The 19,382-nt window shown below is 41.3% G+C and overlaps 2 protein-coding genes across 9 annotated transcripts; one reads left to right on the forward strand and one right to left on the reverse strand.

Moving 5' to 3' along the window:
- Positions 1-328: 328 nt before the first annotated feature.
- Positions 329-3,021, forward strand: LOC115008776 (actin-related protein 2/3 complex subunit 4-like). Its single transcript, XM_029432589.1, has 6 exons — positions 329-478; positions 1,101-1,219; positions 1,612-1,723; positions 1,823-1,918; positions 2,186-2,356; positions 2,494-3,021. The coding sequence occupies exons 1-6, from the start codon at positions 476-478 to the stop codon at positions 2,497-2,499; spliced, it is 507 nt and encodes a 168-aa protein (XP_029288449.1). The 5' UTR covers positions 329-475; the 3' UTR covers positions 2,500-3,021.
- A 569-nt stretch (positions 3,022-3,590) lies between these two features.
- Positions 3,591-18,269, reverse strand: pfkfb4a (6-phosphofructo-2-kinase/fructose-2,6-biphosphatase 4a). 8 transcript variants are annotated; one of them, XM_029432586.1, is made up of 14 exons: positions 18,121-18,269; positions 12,892-13,008; positions 12,659-12,755; positions 12,500-12,566; positions 12,171-12,245; positions 12,030-12,086; positions 11,827-11,948; positions 10,894-11,101; positions 10,644-10,790; positions 10,439-10,543; positions 7,903-8,032; positions 7,194-7,256; positions 7,023-7,087; positions 3,593-4,400 (listed from the first exon to the last, which is right to left on the reverse strand). In XM_029432586.1, the coding sequence occupies exons 1-14, from the start codon at positions 18,170-18,172 to the stop codon at positions 4,341-4,343; spliced, it is 1,365 nt and encodes a 454-aa protein (XP_029288446.1). In that variant the 5' UTR covers positions 18,173-18,269; the 3' UTR covers positions 3,593-4,340. The 8 variants fall into 8 exon arrangements, 6 of the variants coding, with proteins under 6 accessions (XP_029288446.1, XP_029288442.1, XP_029288445.1 ...); XM_029432582.1 differs by lacking the exon at positions 18,121-18,269 and adding an exon at positions 14,137-14,709 and having other exon boundaries at positions 3,594-4,400; XM_029432585.1 differs by lacking the exon at positions 3,593-4,400 and adding an exon at positions 5,178-5,969.
- Between the last annotated feature and the right edge of the window lie 1,113 nt (positions 18,270-19,382).

The following is a 19,382-nucleotide window of genomic DNA, read 5'->3' on the forward strand; positions in this document are numbered from 1 at the left end:
ACAAATATCAAAGGAATATTTCAGATCTTAACACCTAACAAAATAAAAATGAGGAATTGCAGAAATGTCAATGAGCTCAATGCTAGAATGGTATCGTCGGGACAAACCATGTTGTGTCATGCTGTATATAAAAGAGATTAACCACTAAATCCATCACTGAGCAATTTATCTGGGTCATGTGTAGGTTTTCACGATGTTATTTAACACATTTGAATTAACAAAAACAGGTTACAAAAAGTAAAATGACTATATGCCTCCTATTAGCAGAACGGAATGGACGCATCCTAGGGTATGCTCGTTTTATAGAAAACATACTCCACCTGGGCGGAGTGATAAGCGCAAACAGTAACATTTCTGCTGTCAGGAGAAAGCCTAAATAGAAACTAGCGCACCCTATCTGTACTAGACGATGTCGGATTTACGGAAGAGGAGTCCCAGGCGTGGCTGAGGAACTTCCGTCTTTTACAGCAGAAAAATGGTAAGTCTATTGCACGAAATGTATCTGTATGTTTAATCTTTTTGCCATTTATCTCCACTAACTACGGCTACATTTAAGGCGAGATTAGCTAGCTAGCTTCGTGTTTCACGTAGACGGGGATTCTGGTTGGTTTACGGTGAAATGAGAGGGCGCGCATCCTTCATACGGTGATCGAGCTGAGATATCTTTTCCTCTCGGCCCCTTTTTCTCTTCGTTACTATGACTGCTAGCTACATGGTTATAACGTTGTGTATATGTTTGGCATAGGCAGAGTGATGTTGATGGACTTTAGATCACATGCAATATCATGTTCATGTTCTAAGGACCCTCACATTCATACCGATAGCTTCAAGTTGATACTGATTACTATCATGTTTTTCTATCTAAAAGGAATGTTAGTTGTTCTATCCCAAAATATATAAAGGAGGAAAACTGTATCTGTGTTGTAAATGACTGCATCCCTGCATAGAGCTCATTTTGGTTCCTGATCAAACATGACCTGGCTGACCCTGCTGGTTGTCACCCTCACTAGACTGGGAGGTCCAGTTTGACCATGTAATCTAAATAACAAATGCACCATCCCAAAAGATCTTCTCTGCATTGATCTTCTATTTTTCCTCAGACAGCGACTCTGCGCCCCTACTTAAACGCTGTGCGGGCCACCCTGCAAGCGGCCCTCTGTCTGGAGAACTTCTCCTCTCAGGTGGTGGAGCGTCACAACAAGCCAGAGGTGGAGGTCAGGTAGGTTTGATGACATGTGATTGGAGTTAGTAGTCTCACTGGTTGTCCCCCTTGCTGTGCAGTTTCTCCTCTTGTTTCTCCTGCCCGCAAGCTGTTTTGCAGATCATCTACAGCTGTCACACAAGTGCAAACTTGTGCAAACTTGCATAAGAAAGTCTAGGAGGGGAAAAAATGGCACAAGCATGGGCAAGGTTGTAAAATTGTCTGGTGGGGACTTGCCGCAGCCTGTTTGCAGGTGTCTTCCCAATACATTGAGAAGATTAAGAGTTCTTCAACAAGTTTCTGTAACTTCTAAGGTCTATAGGGCCATGCAGGGTTTAATCAGTATTGAGAAAACACAAACTTACAGGCCTGTGTTTATTGGTATTGCCTGAATTGTGCTGTGGTTACAGGAGCAGTAAAGAGCTGCTACTTCAGCCTGTGGTGATCAGCCGTAATGAAAAGGAGAAGGTTCTTATTGAAGGATCCATCAACTCTGTCAGAGTCAGCATTTCTGTCAAGCAGGTGATTAAAAACAGCAGGATTTTGACTGTTTTAGGTTATGTCTTAACATTTTCTTTCACAATCTAACATGTGATAATAAAAAAATCTTCTTCCCGGCAGGCTGATGAGATTGAGAAGATCCTTTGCCACAAGTTCATGCGCTTCATGATGATGAGAGCAGAGAACTTCTTCATTCTGAGGAGGAAATCAGTAGAGGTTAGAGAAGATCTGTATGATAGGATTAAAATAAGTGAGAGACAAAAGAGGAATCAATATACAGGAAGAATAAAACCAAAAAGAGGAACATGGGACCTTTTAAATGGCATAGGGCTCTTCTTGTACACATGTCTTAGAAACAATATAACATATAGAATACTTCCATATTTATAATGCATATTCCCTTGATTACCACAACTGATATTTTTGTCTGATTTCTCTCCGACTCACTTCTTTTTCCCGTCCTCCCTTGCTCTGTGATTTCAGGGATATGATATTAGCTTCTTGATTACCAACTTCCACACGGAGCAGATGTACAAACACAAGCTGGTGGACTTTGTCATCCACTTCATGGAGGAGATCGACAAGGAGATCAGCGAGATGAAACTGTCCGTTAATGCCAGGGCCCGTATCGTTGCTGAGGAATTCCTCAAGAACGTAAAAAACTTTGCTCTCTATGGCTAAAATTTGGATTGTTATTTTGTTTTCTCCTGTGTACATCAGTCATACTCGTAGCTCTATATTGTGTGCAAATGTTCAGAAATGCTTACATGGAAAATGATTTGACTCCACAGTTCTAACGACAGTGTTGGTCCCACACAAGCCGGGATAATGCTCCAACGGCCAATCAGCACACGAGCAGAGTGAACAGCCAATCAGCGAGGAGATGAGAGGAACGTGACCAATCCACCGATGACACCGCTTGCACCCGTCTCGAGTATTTCCCTGTACTCAAGAATATCAATGACTATATAATGAAATATTTACCAGTTTCATTTTCAGCCACTTAGAACAAATCCCCAAACAAAGGCGGGTCCTTAAAGTATTAATTGAGTTGATAGCCATGAATACAGGGGCATTGAGAACGTGTTGATGCAAATAAACAGGGCCAGGTTTTTGTATTTTGTGTATGTAAGTCTGCGAGTTCTTTCACAGTTGTTTCAAATTTGTCTCCAAAATGTCTCTGTTCAGGAAACCCATGTTTGCAAACATTGTGGCGTTTAATCACAGACTTCACGGAGCAAGAGCTGTCTGTAAAGAAAGCATCAAAACACATGTATGAAAATAATGAGAGATAATAAAAGTCTGTTGTTTATACCTTTTATGGTGTTCCTGTTTAAGTTCTGTGTCATTCATGGTGAGCTGCTGCTGCTGCTGAAACTATAAATGGATTTGATCTGCTTCTGAGGAAGTTGTTTTAGTCAGCACTTTGGCCACATCTCAGCTTATACGCAGCAACTGTGATGTTTCAGCTGTGAGGAAGGGGAAGTTATTCAACAGACTGAACCATTATAGTTGTACAGCATTTGTTCACATTTACAATGTAATCCAAATGATTTCACTATAAATTGTAAAAGAAAGTGGCATTTTCAAAATAATAATAAATACTTTTTTGTCACTTATTTTCTCAGGAGTATTTGCTGGACATGCAATGCCTCCGATAGTTACACACACCTATGCTCATCATGTATTTACACCGTGCCAATTCACCTGATTCTCATGCAGCCTCCACCAGTTCATTTTAGGGAACCAACATGTGACAGACGTGCTCATCCAACCTCCATCCGCTGATTTGACCGTTCCACCTGACTCATTATTATACAAACACGTCTAACATGCAACCCTTTCACAATGTTTTTGCAAAAATACCCTGGTTCTGGATTTTCAAGAGGGAATATTAGTTGGTTTATTGAGTCTTCAATGGCACCACACAGTTCAAACAAAACATTGTTGAATGTCTTATATTTTCTGACATTTTATAGACTAAATGAATGGATTCATTGAGAAAGCACATTTTGAATAAATGACACACATCAACAAATGATATTGTATTTAATACCATGTGATTTACACATTAACATTGTTCTAATTTCATTAAAGGTCTGAATCATCAGAAGAAAGCCATCATTTAATTCAACCCATCTGAGTAAAATAATAATGACCCATTTATTCATTGAATCACAACATAGTCAAAAGCTTCATAGTATTGTTTTCCAAGTAGGTTTGTAGCATTTACATTTTAAATGATCACTGAAGACGCCGTTACATAAAACAATGATTGCATGATACAGCTCCATGATGATGCGAGAGCATGTAGCAGAAAGATCATTTGATAAAACCACAAGATTAATACCTCAGTGTTAGTTCTACTGCTGCACAATATAGCAACACACAAATGCTTCACGTTGAGCTCCTTCAGATCAAAAAAGATGGACATAAGGGTTACAGAGGTGTGTGTGTGCGTGTGTGCGTGTGTGCGTGCGCGTGTGTGCGCGTGTGTGTGTGTGTGTTTGGGGCAGAGATGTTGAAGGAGGAAGAGGAGGCACATCACCCGGGCGGTCTCCCCTGAGAGCAGGATGTGAGGACATGAACAGTGATACAATCACAAGAGTCTGTTGAAAGGAAGCGAGAGGTCTCACTGTCAGACGTGAGGAGGGACGGTGTGCAGGGCGTCTTGAGTTGTACGATGGATGTTCACATTCTGGAAAGAGGAATGAATCAGTGTCAGATGCCTCTTGAATAAACACTGCATGTGTACAGGGAGTCAAGAACATCAAACAGTTCGAGTTACCTGCATAATTATGTCACGGTTTGAGCGTCTCGTCTTTCATGATGCGTTTATCTGGGTCACACCATGTACATGGCAGCAGGTCTGGTAAACTTTGACTTTGTTTTTCGACATTGCAATATCTTTAATTTTCAAGAACTGATAAGCCTTTTACCAAAGTGCCAGTATTATTAGCATTTTGTTATCACTCTAAACTCGAGGCAGAAAGAAATGAGTGTGTGACAGTGAGTGTTGTGTTCGGGCTGATGAACGACAGCACGTTCTTATGAGCGTCGAGTCACAGCAGAGGAAGTGGTGGGGGACAGCCTAGTGGCCTAGTGGTACGCCTTCCAAACAGAACACCAGATGGTCGTGAGTTCAATATCACCATTGTAGTTAGTTTACTCTGTAAGTCGCTCTGGATAAGAGCGTCTGCTAAATGACCTGTAATAATAATGTAATAATAATGTAATGATAATAAAGAGGAAGAAGGAAAGGCACGGCACTGAAGCTGATCTGGGGATAGTACGAATAGGAAGGAAGTCGGCCTCTTCTGATCTCCAGTACGAGTAAGAAATATCCAGCTCAGCAGTCTATTTGTCGTACTTTATCATCAAGGTAAAGCATTTAACTCAAGATCCTAACTTTCAGATATTAAAGACAACATCTAATCATCAAATAATCTAAAAATGAAGCACAAGAAAAGTGTGGTACGGATACATGAAATGGTTGAGTGGAGTTTATTTAGAAACAAACAGAAATATCTCAACTTATTTCTGATCAGAGATGAAGATACTGCAACACCTCACATAGTTACAATAAAACAAACACTTCATTACATTGTTAGACAAACTATAATAGAGGACATTTAATACGGAAATAAAAAGGAGATTTTTCTTATGTGCAAAATATTTTTTTTAAAAAGGCACAACTTTGTTTTCTGTTGTGCAATGCTGAAAAAGTAGAGACGAGTGTCCCGACTTCTGCCAACAGAAATATAAAGTGATGAAACAACTAAAAGTTAACACTTCAACAGACAAGATCAATGAGAAAACAAACGACATCACTACTTCAACAATCAAGGTGCTGCAGTTTCATCGCTTCACAGTTGGGACAACAGCAGCAGTTCAAAAAAACCTTCATCTGTTTTCCAGACAGTCTCCAAAAATGGGAGAACCTACTCGAGACACAAGATCCGTGTCATAGGATTAATCATCTAAATTAGAAACTGGATTCCAGTCAATTACCACCATCATCACGTCTTAAAATATAAGTGGAGGAAAAACAGAAGATAAGAACAGAGAGCGATTTAAGCAAAGGGGGGGGAGGAGAAGGACTAGAGGTTGCAGAGTTTGGCAGGTACATCGTGCATCTGAAGGTTACTGTGTGCGTAAAGGAGAGTAAGAGGTGGATGGGGTTGGGGGTGGGGTGAGGGGCACTCCCTCATTGGTGAGCTGGCACTGTTAGCAAAGCCTCCTTTGACATCCGCGACACTTCTACGTTCTGTTTGATAAAAATTAAAAAAACACACAAAGAGAGGGAGGGGTCAAAACACATGGGATATATGAAATCCACTGCACACAGACCGGACAAGGTTTGGAAGATGTGTTAAGTTTAGAAGTGCGTTTTTATTTCTTAGAAAAACAGACGATTTAGTCGCTTCATGGTCGGACAATTTATGGGCTTCATGGGTAATGGACAATCTGAAATCCCAAACTACACCTGGAAGTGTGAATAACTATCCTGATTGGATTGATTTTCTAAGCCTTACATCACAAAACATACAAGGTTTGTAAATTCACCGTCATAATACTTGCTGATATTTTACCGAGTTCTGTCCCTGTGACTTCTTTTATCAGAGCTTTTCAGCACTAAACCCTGTAAGAAACTCTCCCATGATCAACTCGGAGGCATATTTACCTAAAGGGTGTGCGTGTGCAAATGTGGAACGTTAGAAGCAATAGAAATATTAGTCATTGTGTCCAGTTGTGCTCTGATAATTACTACTCTGTACACCTTCTGTCCAAAGGTTTGTAGTCACCTGTTGTATTGATGGGTTTTTTCTGTCCTTCAATAAACGGCAGTTTTACCAACAGTACAATTCACACACCAGATGTATTATTTACATTTCAAATAGTTTTGGCCCCAAAAGAAGAAGAAGAATTTAAGTATTAACAGTCATTACTGAACCATGACGATGCTATTGGGCTGTAAATACTTTTTTCTTTGGGCCCTGTGCAGTGTACTCAGTGTTCAGACTGAAGAGGTTTGAACTGATTTGTCTGTCCGTAGCATGTTCAGGTAAAAATCCCTCATCCCGGTCCAACAGTGCCATTTCTATTTAGAATGCTAAATAACTTACATTTGCAAAGAGGACTTTCTACAACCTAAAAGCATGTAAGACTAAAATATATTCCTCAAACGTTTTGTGGCCGCGCATAATCCCACCTGCCCTGAGCTCATTACTATTTCACAATTTAAATACCGATTATGTGGTTTGACCTTGCACAAAGTGTCTCGGTTGTACCGTGTGTGGCTGTTTGCTGTTGTACTCACCTCTGGTCTTTCTCTGTGTGTGTTGACTGCGTCCACATTCAAGCTGATGGACTCCACCTTACAGCCTGAGCATGCAGATAGAAGATTTGTTTCATTAGTTCAGATGGCAATTACTGTTAATCAGAAATAATTTATCATGTGCATTTAATGCCAACACGAGACCGGCCCTACCGTAGGCCACTGGCGTTAGCTTCAGCACGGTGTGCAGCGGGCACTTCAGGTAGGGCAGCTCCTCTGTGTGAAGACAGACGCACAGGTTCCTGAAAATACTCATTTTAAATCCATGTTTGTTATTTTTCTAGCTGGGATAATAGTGGAAAAGGTATTACTCGAGTTAACAACTGTGCTCGTTAAAGTACGTGCAGTGTCCTATTCACCTTGAGATTATGGAATACAATAAAAGTGTAAAAAAAAAAGGGATGTAAGAAAAATAAAATAATTTTATGGGACGTGCTTCGATCTACATGAAAGCAGTCAGCCACGAGTAAAACAAACTTCCCATCGGTGCACTATGAAAGGCTGTCACAGCTTCACACGGGCACTGTGTCACAGTACCAAACCTTTCAGCCAGTGCCTGATTCAAGATGACATCAAATGGTATAAATGCTGCACGACTTGAAAAAAGGAAAAGATTACCCTCAATTACCTTATTATGGGATGTAATCTTTATTCAACCTTAAATTATTTTGCATAAGTATTAAACATTACTTCTACTAAGTGAATTTAGTGACTTCTCACATTTCCCACAGTGCTGTTCAACAACTTCTAAAGAAGTCAAGTAAACAGACTTCAGTCTCATCTGTGTAGGTTTCTGAATGTGTGCTGAGGCTCCTTCCTTAAAGACCCTGCAGCGTCCTCGAGGTTTAGTTTAAGGACTGACCTGCCGTCTTGTCCAGGAAATAGGCCAGCAGGCAGCGCATGACGGCCTGGTGACAGACGACCAGCACGTTCTCTTGCCGCTCCAGCTCCATGATGACCGGCTCCAACCGCTGCACCAGGTCCTCATAGGACTGAGTCAGAGGGGACGCAATAAGAGGAAAATCAGACAGGCGGAAAGCAGAGTCCGATATAATGTGGGAATCATTATTTTGAGTGAAAGAGCACACTAACTATGTTCACTATGAAAGAGCACACTAACTATGTTCACTATGAAAGAGCACACTAACTATGTTCACTGTGAAAGAGCACACTAACTATGTTCACTATGAAAGAGCACACTAACTATGTTCACTATGAAAGAGCACACTAACTATGTTCACTATGAAAGAGCACACTATGTTCACTATGAAAGAGCACACTAACTATGTTCACTATGAAAGAGCACACCAACTATGTTCACTATGAAAGAGCACACTAACTATGTTCACTATGAAAGAGCACACTAACTATGTTCACTGTGAAAGAGCACACCAACTATGTTCACTGTGAAAGAGCACACTAACTATGTTCACTATGAAAGAGCACACTAACTATGTTCACTATGAAAGAGCACACTAACTATGTTCACTATGAAAGAGCACACCAACTATGTTCACTGTGAAAGAGCACACTAACTATGTTCACTATGAAAGAGCACACTAACTATGTTCACTATGAAAGAGCACACTAACTATGTTCACTATGAAAGAGCACACCAACTATGTTCACTGTGAAAGAGCACACTACACTAACTATGTTCACTGTGAAAGAGCACACTAACTATGTTCACTGTGAAAGAGCACACCAACTATGTTCACTGTGAAAGAGCACACTAACTATGTTCACTATGAAAGAGCACACTAACTATGTTCACTGTGAAAGAGCACACCAACTATGTTCACTATGAAAGAGCACACTAACTATGTTCACTGTGAAAGAGCACACCAACTATGTTCACTGTGAAAGAGCACACCAACTATGTTCACTGTGAAAGAGCACACCAACTATGTTCACTGTGAAAGAGCACACTAACTATGTTCACTGTGAAAGAGCACACTAACTATGTTCACTGTGAAAGAGCACACTAACTATGTTCACTGTGAAAGAGCACACTAACTATGTTCACTGTGAAAGAGCACACCAACTATGTTCACTGTGAAAGAGCACACTAAGTGCTCGTGTGCAGAGAAAGTAAATCTGTATTTACAATCCATTTCCTTCACAATCCGCTGAATAATCAATATCAGTTAAACAGATTGACATTTACGCAGGTGGAAATCTACAACACTAGCTTTAACAGGATTCCCCAAAGCCCTACATCAGCCATCTAATGCCCATATCCATCTTCCTGTTAGATTAATGGAGAGGTAATGGGATGGACTTAAGGTGAGAGCAGACCAGCAGGCATTCAGAAACACAGACGGTAAACAACCTGACCGCACATTTTTGGCACACACACACACACACACACTAATGTGAAGAAGTCTTTGTTAACTGTAATCCAAATCTGTCTAACAGGCTGCTCGTCCCAGCCGAGGCTCATTAGCAGAGAGTAAGTGGACAGTAGCCATCTGGACGCAGTTTAATTGTGTTTGTGGTTACTGTGAGTTTCTAAGAGAGAGAGTGTTTTTATAATCACACAGAAGGGAGCGACTCTGGGAAAGTGTCCACAAGCATCCTTCAACGTTAAATATGAACTAGAGCTGTAGAAGCTTCATTCATATTACAGGAGATTTGAATTCTAAATCAACATTTAGTAAATGATACTATTTGTAGAATTACATTTCAGTGGTGGTGGTATCGTCGACTCGTGTTATCCAAATATTTCCCACAACTGCAGAGCGCTGTTAAATCCAAAATTGAGCTGCAATGATTAGTGGAAGAATTGTTTAGTTGATCAACTATTTTAATAATCGATTACTCATCAAAGTCATTTTTAATGCAAAAATGCTGTTTCAGCCTCTCAAATATTGAGATGTCCTTCCTGTCCCTGTTTTATATATCAGTACAAAACATATTTCTTTAGGTTTTGGACAGACTAAACATTTAAAGACTTGGAGAAACTGGGATTGAGAAAATAATCATTAGTTTCAGCTCAAGTCCAAAAGCATTGATAAAGAGATGGACTTTATCATTTCCAATATTAATAACATGTTTTCATCTGAGGAAATATTATGCTTCAGTCCACATTTGTTGGCTTTTAGCCTTTAAAAACAACATTTTCTGCTTACAAAGAGAGGCACGCACCTGTGTTACCGGGCGGTGTAGCAGCAGCATATTCATACAGACAACGATGTTGAAGAAATCCCCAGTTTGTAAGCACTCAAAGTTGAGTCAATAAAAAAAGACTAATTTAATCTGATTAATTATTTATTTATATTAATTAATTCAAATGGAAGATTTCCCCTTTTGTATTTTAGGGTGATGATGGGTCATAAAAAACACACCAACAGTTACACAACCACTCCCCATCATTAGATTTAATGTCAGACACTGACCTCTCCTTTCGGGTACCGATAGCGGTATTTGTCCTGGTCCCTCAGAGCAAACTCCAGAGGATAGTGATCCTGGATCTCCTCGTACATCATCTCCTCACACACACCCTAAAATTACAACACACACACACACACACAGATTAAACTTCATTAACACCGCACACGTCAGCAAACAGCTGTGCTTAGCGGTCAAAAACAAAGAACTCACCGCATCAATCTCGTTCAGGACCTTCCACTGTTCGTAGGGCACGTCGAGAGCCTCGGCTGTCTGGATGGTTCTCTTCATCTGACTGGTCCACACCTTCAGGTCGCTGATGCCCTGCGTCTGGATGAACTGGCTCAGCTTCTTTCCAAACTGCATGGAGTAGAAAAAACAAACATTTAAATGTATAATTAACTCATTACATACATCTAGTCAAGTAAAAAAACGTATGTCTTGTTGAAAAGGTTTGATGTACCGCTTTGCCCCTGGGCGTGAGGCCCGAGTCTCCTCCGATTCGACCGTTGACGTTGAGCTCGCTCTCGCCGTGGCGGCACAGGTAGATGGAGCGCGGCGTGATGTGAATGTTCATGAGATAGTAGACAATCCGGCTCTGGATGTGGTCCAACACCCTGTTGACCAAGAACCGCTGACCCACGTCCATGATTTTAATGTAGGACAGGTCCCTGAGGGAGACCACGGACACGTTAAGCCTCATGTTCAACATTGTTTAATGCGACCGAGTATAGATTTGAGAAATTATTTGTTTAGGAATATAAATTAAATACAGCAAACCTATTATAAACAATGACGAACAAATGATAATGTTTACAACATGTATATAATTTATATCAGCAAATGTAGAAATACGGCTAAAAAAAGCCTAAGATCTCACTTTTGATTTGAAGTGAAAACAGTTTGTGTGATGCGCTTTCATTCAGCACAGTTTCACTCCGGACCTTACTCGGAAAGCAAAGCAACACTGGCACAGAGGACTACAATCTCACATAAATGTTATGTCGTAACAACCTTTGGATAAGTTTCTGAATGTTATAGTCTAATGAATGTTTATGCGCCGTAATATGAAGCCAAATGAACTGAGATCACGTATCCCTGTCAGCGAGCGTTGTTATTTTAGCCTTTCATAAGTAAACAAGTTGTTTAGCATCATGTCAATCACATTTTCTAACTGACACAAAGAAATACTAAATTATTGCCACATCTAGAGCTGCAAAGATTTATAGATTAATCAAATAGTCTAACTATTAAATGAATGCCAAACTAATTTGAGATTGAGATTTAAGAAAATAAAAGTCAGAGAATACTCGACTAATGCTAAATTAGTTATTTCCATATTTTTGCAAAGCTGGGATGTCTTTTCTAAAACAGTCCACACCAGCGTTCACCTCACCTGTCCAGGACTTCATCCAGCGTCTCGTAGGAGTTTTCATAACACTTGATCCTCTTCAAGAAATCTTCCACGGCTTCGTCTGTGTTGCAGTTGGTGTAGTCGGGGCTACCCAGCTTCACTTGCTAAACAGAGAAACAGGCAAAGGAGTGACGTACGTTCCTTTTCTCTTGAGATTAAATAAACAGATAAACTCAAACACTTACCACTATGTTCTCCTGTATGACATCTGGGTCTTCACACACAGACTCCACGAAGAACACCTGAGAGAAGAGAAGGAGGATCAAGCTTAAGTATGAATGAACTAATGCACTATGTCCTCTCAGAATTGTGACCCAACAAGTTACCTTAAATCCATTCTGCTCTGCAAACTGGACGATGGTTTCCCTCCTTTCTCTGGTGGTGTTTGTTGCATCAAAAACCTGTTTAACACAGAACAAAACTAGATTAGCCTTTTAACATGGCAGTGTTTGATCTCCCTGATACTTTGAGAAGGGTCTAGATGCTGAGCTTGAGGCTCGGGCCCACCTCCTCTGCCAGACCCTTTCCGGTCCAGGGCTTGAAGAAAGAAGTGACGCCTAACATTGTGTACGCCAGAAACAATAATCAGGATACAATAGCAGCGGGACACTATTAGAGTCTTCTAAACCAAAACAGCATTCAACATTTGACCCACCGCCACTTGGCCTCCTTCTTCTGTGAGATACTGCCGCACATCGTTCAACGCTGCTGAGGCACATTGTCTGTAAAGATCACAGAGAACAGTCAGAAAATGTCACGTGATTGGTGGCTAAATAAATTGCTAATGCAGCTCGAGGACAGTTGCCACTCATACCGTCTGATCTTTAACCCCTCTTCGTTGTCTGGACGGAAGAACTCGAAGGACTTGTAGATCTTCACAAACTCTCTCCTGTACTGCCCGACGTTAAACTCTATGGGAGAGTTGGAGGCAAAGATACTTGAGATCATCTTTGTCTTAGCATGAAACATGTGATGCACATAAAATCCTTTTATTCTCTAGAATGGATGCTTCTACAATACTATTCACAGGAGCCCGAGAGCCCATACCTCTGGTGGGCACTCCGATCCAGTTAAGATAGCGGGTCAGCTTCTTGGAGATATAGGTCTTCCCCCTGGCAGGAAGGCCCACTGTCACTATCAGGGTGGGACAGTTGGTCATGCATACTGGAAAGAAAGATGGAGAAAGTCAGTCATGTGCTACCATACTGTATGAGCCCAAGGACACCGTCATGTTGACTGCAGGGGCCGAGGAACGAGCCACTAGCACTCCGGCCGGTGGACGACCACTCAACCTCCGGAGACACAGCCGCCCCCAGTGTGTGTAATCCAGAGTTATCTGCCATGACATCACACCACTGAGACTGCAGTCAGCCAGGAGCAGAGGTCACCAGGCTGTGCCCGATGAGTTGTGAAATGCTGCACTTTAGCTACTCCAGACATCTGGAGAGAGAAACCAGCTCGTTTGCTCACTCTGACCGCAGTGTTTGCACAGGTGACTGGGTCAGAGAGCGACATAGTTTTTAATGGGTGATACTTCATAAGAATGTTCTTGAAAGATAATGTCCATGTTTACAACATTCACTGTCTGTAAAAGCATGGAAGACACTTAAGCAACCAGAGGACGGCACAACAGTGTGTCCAAACAGGTTTAGTGTGTGCATTACATACATTACATGTACCTCCCCGATTGTTACTTTGCCAACCAACTTTACTCCAACCAAACACATTTCATTTAGCATTTTAAAGTCAATTGATTCAACAGTCCACAGTGTTATGAGACACTGACCATACAGGAAAGTGACCAATATGAGCGCAGATAAAAATGTAACAACACATCCACAGGGGGCAAATCATCACTCACATGACTGCAGGGACACAATTCCTGTTTACCAACAGCACACAGTGACAATGAAGTAGGACAGACCTAGTGCCAGTCCTTTCTCCTCCATGCGAGCAGCCTTCATCATGTGAATACTTACATAACTGTGTGAATCAGAAAGCTGCAGAAACAGCAAGACATCTGAACTCTGTGGCTGTGGTCCACGCGTGTATAGCCGTGGTAAGGTTAGCTAACACATCACAGCAGGTTGAGATATATGCTACATGCAGGGGGCGGATTATCGTTAATTATTTATATTAGCACAGAGCTTCAAGCTACGTGCTTACAAATGCGGACAACAACCCTCGAGAAGAAAGAAATGATAGATATCTGTTGATACTCATTCAACCACCACCGCTGAAATATACATAGGTGACATATGCTAACAACTGACGCCGCGTCTTCATACGCACCCTTTCTTTGAGAAATATGTTTTTCAGGAAGGCCATTTTTACACGGCATCCAGATCTTCTTGAGGGGGTTTTGGGTGAGTTCCCGCGGATTTGACGGTGTTTTGTCCTCCATTTCGTCTTGCGGTGAGGTGGAGGCTGCCGCGCCGGGAAAACGGGGCCTTTTCCCGTGATGCTGCTCTGAATGTGACCGGCGCTTCATCCGCTCTGCGGTGATGGAGATGATCCGGCCGCCCGGTCTCTCCCTCAGTGCTGCTGCTGTCACGTGCTCTGGTGTGGCCAACGGTCGGCCGTAGTGACCGCAGTACGGGCGCAGGAAATATTCTACTTTACCGCAAGTGACGTGAGCTGTGCGGAGTGCTCAGCTACAAAACACAAGTGTATGCTTTTAGGGCGCAGGGGTATAAAACAATTTAGCGACGCGTGAAAACTGAAAATGCATCAACAGCACATTGTTTTAGATGTATTTATTACCGCAACAACAGTACAATTGGTTAACCATGTAGCTGCAACTCCAACACGGCAGGTACGGTAATAATTCTGGATGTTTTAAACGTATGCAAGATGCTGAAGGAGTTTGTTACTTTAATACAGACCTTTTTCACAAAAGACGTTTTGGCTGTAGGCGTGGACACGTCGCAGCAGGATAGGCACAGGTGTAACTAATAACACTGATGATGGCTGCATGGAACTGAGTCATCTTTGGTTATTAGTTACACTTTCCTGCAAGGTAAATATTCTCCTAAACTCCCGGGGCCAGCAGGACAAACTAAACAGTTAGAAAAGTAACCCATGGTCCACCCACAAAGGGGGAGTAACACCTGTTATGTTGCCTGATTTCACCTCTTCTCAATAGTGTGTGGGTGTGGACGGATTGTGCTTGATTCCCTCAGTCTTTTGCTGTAGGCCTACCTGTTACGGTGGGACAAATGACACCTTAATCGTTCTTTTTTGTTCACTGAGTTTAGTGACATATGCCCAACTTCAGCCTGAGCTGAGGTCTAATTGGCCATAATGACTCACCTGTGTGGGTGTGTTCAACATGTTTAATACTGCTTAAAGATGGCATAATGTTGGGCCTTACCACAACACAGTGGTTTGTTTTAATGGTTGCTTAAAATTTGGAATATGGCTTTTGGAAATGTGTTATATACTCCCGGTCACTTGAAAAGAAGGCAAACGTATACGGGGATAGGATACAAAGTAAACCACTACTTTCAGTATTGAAAACTGTCCCTTTTCAGCGTTCCTGCTAATTATAAAGTGTTCTTGCAATAGATACTTTTTCCACAGAAGATATTTTGACATGTCACAGCTGGAAAAGCAAATGTGTAAATAATAACATTAAAGGACCAGTGTTTATTTAGGGGGATCTTTTCATTTGTGTATATTCACCCGAAACAAAGAATCATGTTTTGTTACCTTAGAATGAGAACTTCATATCAACATTGGGTCCGCCATGTTGCACCGCCATGTTCTACAGTAGCCCAGAGCAGAAAAACCAAACTCTGGCTCTAGAGATGACCTATCAATTCTTTACGTTACCACCACCCTCTGCACAGCACACTCACCCGGCAGAGGAGCGTGTTCAGCGGCAGACTGCTGTCCCTGTCCTGCTCCACAGACAGGCTCAACAACTCTTTTGTCCCCCTGGACATAAGACTATACAACTCCTCCTGGTGATGGCCGTGGATTCAGATTCAATTCAATTTCAAATCACAACAGCCTGTACTTTCACTTTCACTTTGTATTTATAACAGTTTTATTGTATTTCTAACATTTATCACTTTATCACTTAATTTAACTTTTTATTTTATTTTACTTTTTATTTGAAATGTACATTTGTAATGGCGGGGGGGAGGGGGGTAGATGGGCAATTGTTGTATGTCATGTTTTAAGCTACTGGATGCCTGAATTTCCCTCGGGTAAATAAAGTATCTATCTATCTATCTGAAGGCCACTGTAAGTTATCCAACACACTTTTAAATGGAGAGGTGAGTGGAGGGGTATTCAGTTGGTTGCAATGTGCAACCTCACCACTAGATGCCCCTAAATCCTACACACTGGACCTTTAATGATGACTGCGTTTCATGTAGCTTCTTCGGTTTCAGGGTCCTGGCATACTATTGTGCATGCTGGCTCACTGTCATGACTTACTGGAACATTCATATAGCTATTGTTGATGTTAGTAACACCTGTGCTTATGTGACCAGTAAAAAAGATCTTCAGTGAAACAGATCTACTGTGACAATAAGGCGATCTATGTGATCTCTCATGGTAATGCAAGATTTCACAAATAATATCAGCAATCCATAAATGACTAATGTTGTAAACGTTGTATTATTCTTAATGAGGGCATTCAATGCAATCCTAACAAGCATGAGCTGACAGTGTCCATGAGATGGCAGCATTACTCTCCCTCTCCCTCTCTGTGTGTTATTCCAGGCTTGGACAGTACCAGTGTATAAGAAACACCTGTAATGCAAACCAACTCAACAGCCCTGAAACAAATGTCTATGTTTCCTATTGATGTTGCAATGTTCAGATTGTGTGGAGTCAGAAGATTTGCATAATGGTGTTTCCACTAGTCTGTCCATCTCCAGGTGAGCAGAGTACCTTTCAGATGAATGCAGTCTAGCAACTCAAGAACAACGCAAGAAATTACCATGGAGATAAATCCAGTGTCAACAAAAAGGGTCCATTATACGCTTTACAAAGACATGACATTTTGCAGAGGAGTTTGTATTGGATTGAATAAGACTGCAGGTGTGCCTAATATAATGGTAAGTGACTGTATCTGTGTCTGTTTACGTGTTCCTTATGGACAATCTGATGCACTGAGCATATCGAGCTTTAGTCTTTAGAGCAACAGGGCCAGTGACCTACATATGGCGAGATGGAAGTTTTCTCATTAAATAGCTCCTACTCTCTCTCAAATTCCCTGACTGCTGTTGGACTATAATATGTGTCAGGTTCATCAGGTCCACAAAGAAATGGCACACTAACTCATGCAAGGGGTATATTTTTAGCTTTTTCAGCTATAAACGCACTCTTGTGTAGTTTTTTGAAGAAGACATACAAACTGTGGCACATACTTTGTCAGCTACATAAAAGTTGATCAGGCAACATGTATTATTTAAAGGAGCTTATCTTTGAGTGTCTGAGTATCTTTATGTGCATAAAGCTTGGGTAGCCAGTGTGAAAACAGCAGCAGGCAGTCATGTCATTGATATGTGCACTGTGGGAAATAAGTCAAATAGTTTCATTGAGGTTAAATATGGTGAACAGGAAACTGCTGTGTGTGTGTGTGTGTGTGCGCGCGCGCGTGCGAGCTCCTCCTCCCAGCAGCTGCCAGGTTCTCTGATTGCAGCTAACAGCCTTTAGCCTGTACTATACTGGACATAAGTAATTTCCTAATATAGTAACATTACACTGAGAAGTAAAGCAACATCCACCACGCTGAGAAACAGCTTTAACTCCAAAACCAACATCCTGTGGTCAGAAGACATACGTCGCAGTATGAGCCGTACAATCACAACAACCATAAACACAACAAACAGCCAGAAAATGCAACATCAGTCTCTGCAGCAGCATCTCTATCATGATCAGTGAAATGAAAATAACAATAAGTGAAAACCTGGGAGATCAGCTTCAGGCTACACGAATTATTTATTTAATTGTTTCTTTTTATTTCGGTATCAGCTCAAAAACATCCGCCTGGCAGTTCATCATCCTCTGTGTTAAAGCAGAACTGCTGCTGTTACCAATGAGGCTGGTTGATATAATACAAGCAAATACTGTCGCCTGTTGTTGTTATGTAGGGTAAAGGTGACAGCGCCAGCACACCGAGGGCACATCGGCTCTTGTTTACGTCTCGAGAGGGCTGCTCGTGCCCCTCTCTCTGTCTGTCATCCGGTTGAAGATGCACAATTTAAACTCCTGCAATGCACGGGTCTACTAAAAAGGTTTCAAAGCGACGTCTCTTACCCGCTGTGCCCTGGTTCTGTGTGAGTCTGGTGCGGCTGCAGCCTCTCATCATCGGCGTCTGTCTGATGGAGCGCAGTGCCTGCCTGGCGATGTGTACGTGCGTGTCACAGCAGCAGCCTGCACACCCACCGTACACACACACCCACTTACTGTGTGTGTGGGACCTAGGGATGGGAGGAAGGCTTTTTTTTTTTCCATATCTGGATGGAGTGAGGTAGCAGCCTATACTTGCCCCCTGCTACACACCCCACACACCCCCTTTGACTGCTGAGAAATGTCCCCACTTGTCCTGACAGCGCTTAAGTTATACCGTTTCTCGTGACCTGTATGAGGTGGAGGAAGTGTTCAGACTCTTTTACTTAAGTAAAAGTATAAACACCATATTCTAAAAAGACTCCACTACAAATGAAAGTCCTGAATTCCAAATGTTACTTAAGTAAAAGTGCAGAAGTATTATCTGCAAAATGTACCTAAAGTATCAAGAGTAAAGGTACAGTGTTATATTATTATAGAATGTCATATTATTTTGTTTTTAGCACTAACAGAACATGTATTTTAGTATTCGCATTTAAATTTAGTAGTTCGTCAACATTGAGCTATTTTTAGATACTTTGTGTGTATATAATTAGTAGTAAAGTACTGCATCATATAAGTATATTATGTGTATTTATGTAAAAAGTAAGCTGTCAGATAAATGTAGTGGATAAAAAAATTAAATACTTCCCTCCGAGATGTAGTGGAGTAGAAGTATACTCAAGTAAAGTACAAGTATGTCAATTATTGTACTTAAGAACAGTACTTGAGTAAGTGTACTTAGTTACACCACTGTGTGTATATATAGGCTACATTGCAGGAAACAGTAGCCTATAGAATATACTGTATGTACAGTAATGTGTAACAAACTCTATAATTCCTTTAATACATAAAATAGATCATACGGCGTTCAGGAAACCACATATTCATCCTTCAAGCCATACATAGGAATACAACAGGAAGAGTCTGGACGTTTTCAGAGGCAACATGCAGAACTTGTCTTTCTGCCGTTTCTGTAAAAGGAAGTACCTTCTTTGAAATGTTCCACGTTTAGTTGTGTAACAGATTAGTAGTAACTCGATTGATTAAGCAGGCCTTTTCAGCAGAAGTTAGACAGTCTTTAGTTTCAAATTAAAAGCAAATCTCTACAAATTGATCTGAGGTAATTGTTTAGAAGTGGATTGCATAACTGTGCATTATGACACACCTAAACTATTACCTGTGCAGCC

This window comes from Cottoperca gobio, chromosome 5, assembly GCF_900634415.1.
Source record: "Cottoperca gobio chromosome 5, fCotGob3.1, whole genome shotgun sequence".
Lineage (NCBI taxonomy): Eukaryota > Metazoa > Chordata > Actinopteri > Perciformes > Bovichtidae > Cottoperca > Cottoperca gobio.

Bases quoted from the DNA above. Each gene is read 5' to 3' on its own strand.
- pfkfb4a (XM_029432582.1), bottom strand. From the start codon at position 14,335: ATGAAGCGCCGGTCACATTCAGAGCAGCATCACGGGAAAAGGCCCCGT. The intron at 7,088-7,193 runs GTAGGGCCGGTC...CTGCATGCTCAG, and splicing joins GCTAACGCCAGTGGCCTACG to GCTGTAAGGTGGAGTCCATC. The intron at 4,401-7,022 runs GTGAGTACAACA...TCCTCTTTCCAG, and splicing joins CACACAGAGAAAGACCAGAG to AATGTGAACATCCATCGTAC.
- LOC115008776 (XM_029432589.1), top strand. The intron at 1,220-1,611 runs GTAGGTTTGATG...CTGTGGTTACAG, and splicing joins AAGCCAGAGGTGGAGGTCAG to GAGCAGTAAAGAGCTGCTAC. The intron at 1,724-1,822 runs GTGATTAAAAAC...TCTTCCCGGCAG, and splicing joins TCAGCATTTCTGTCAAGCAG to GCTGATGAGATTGAGAAGAT.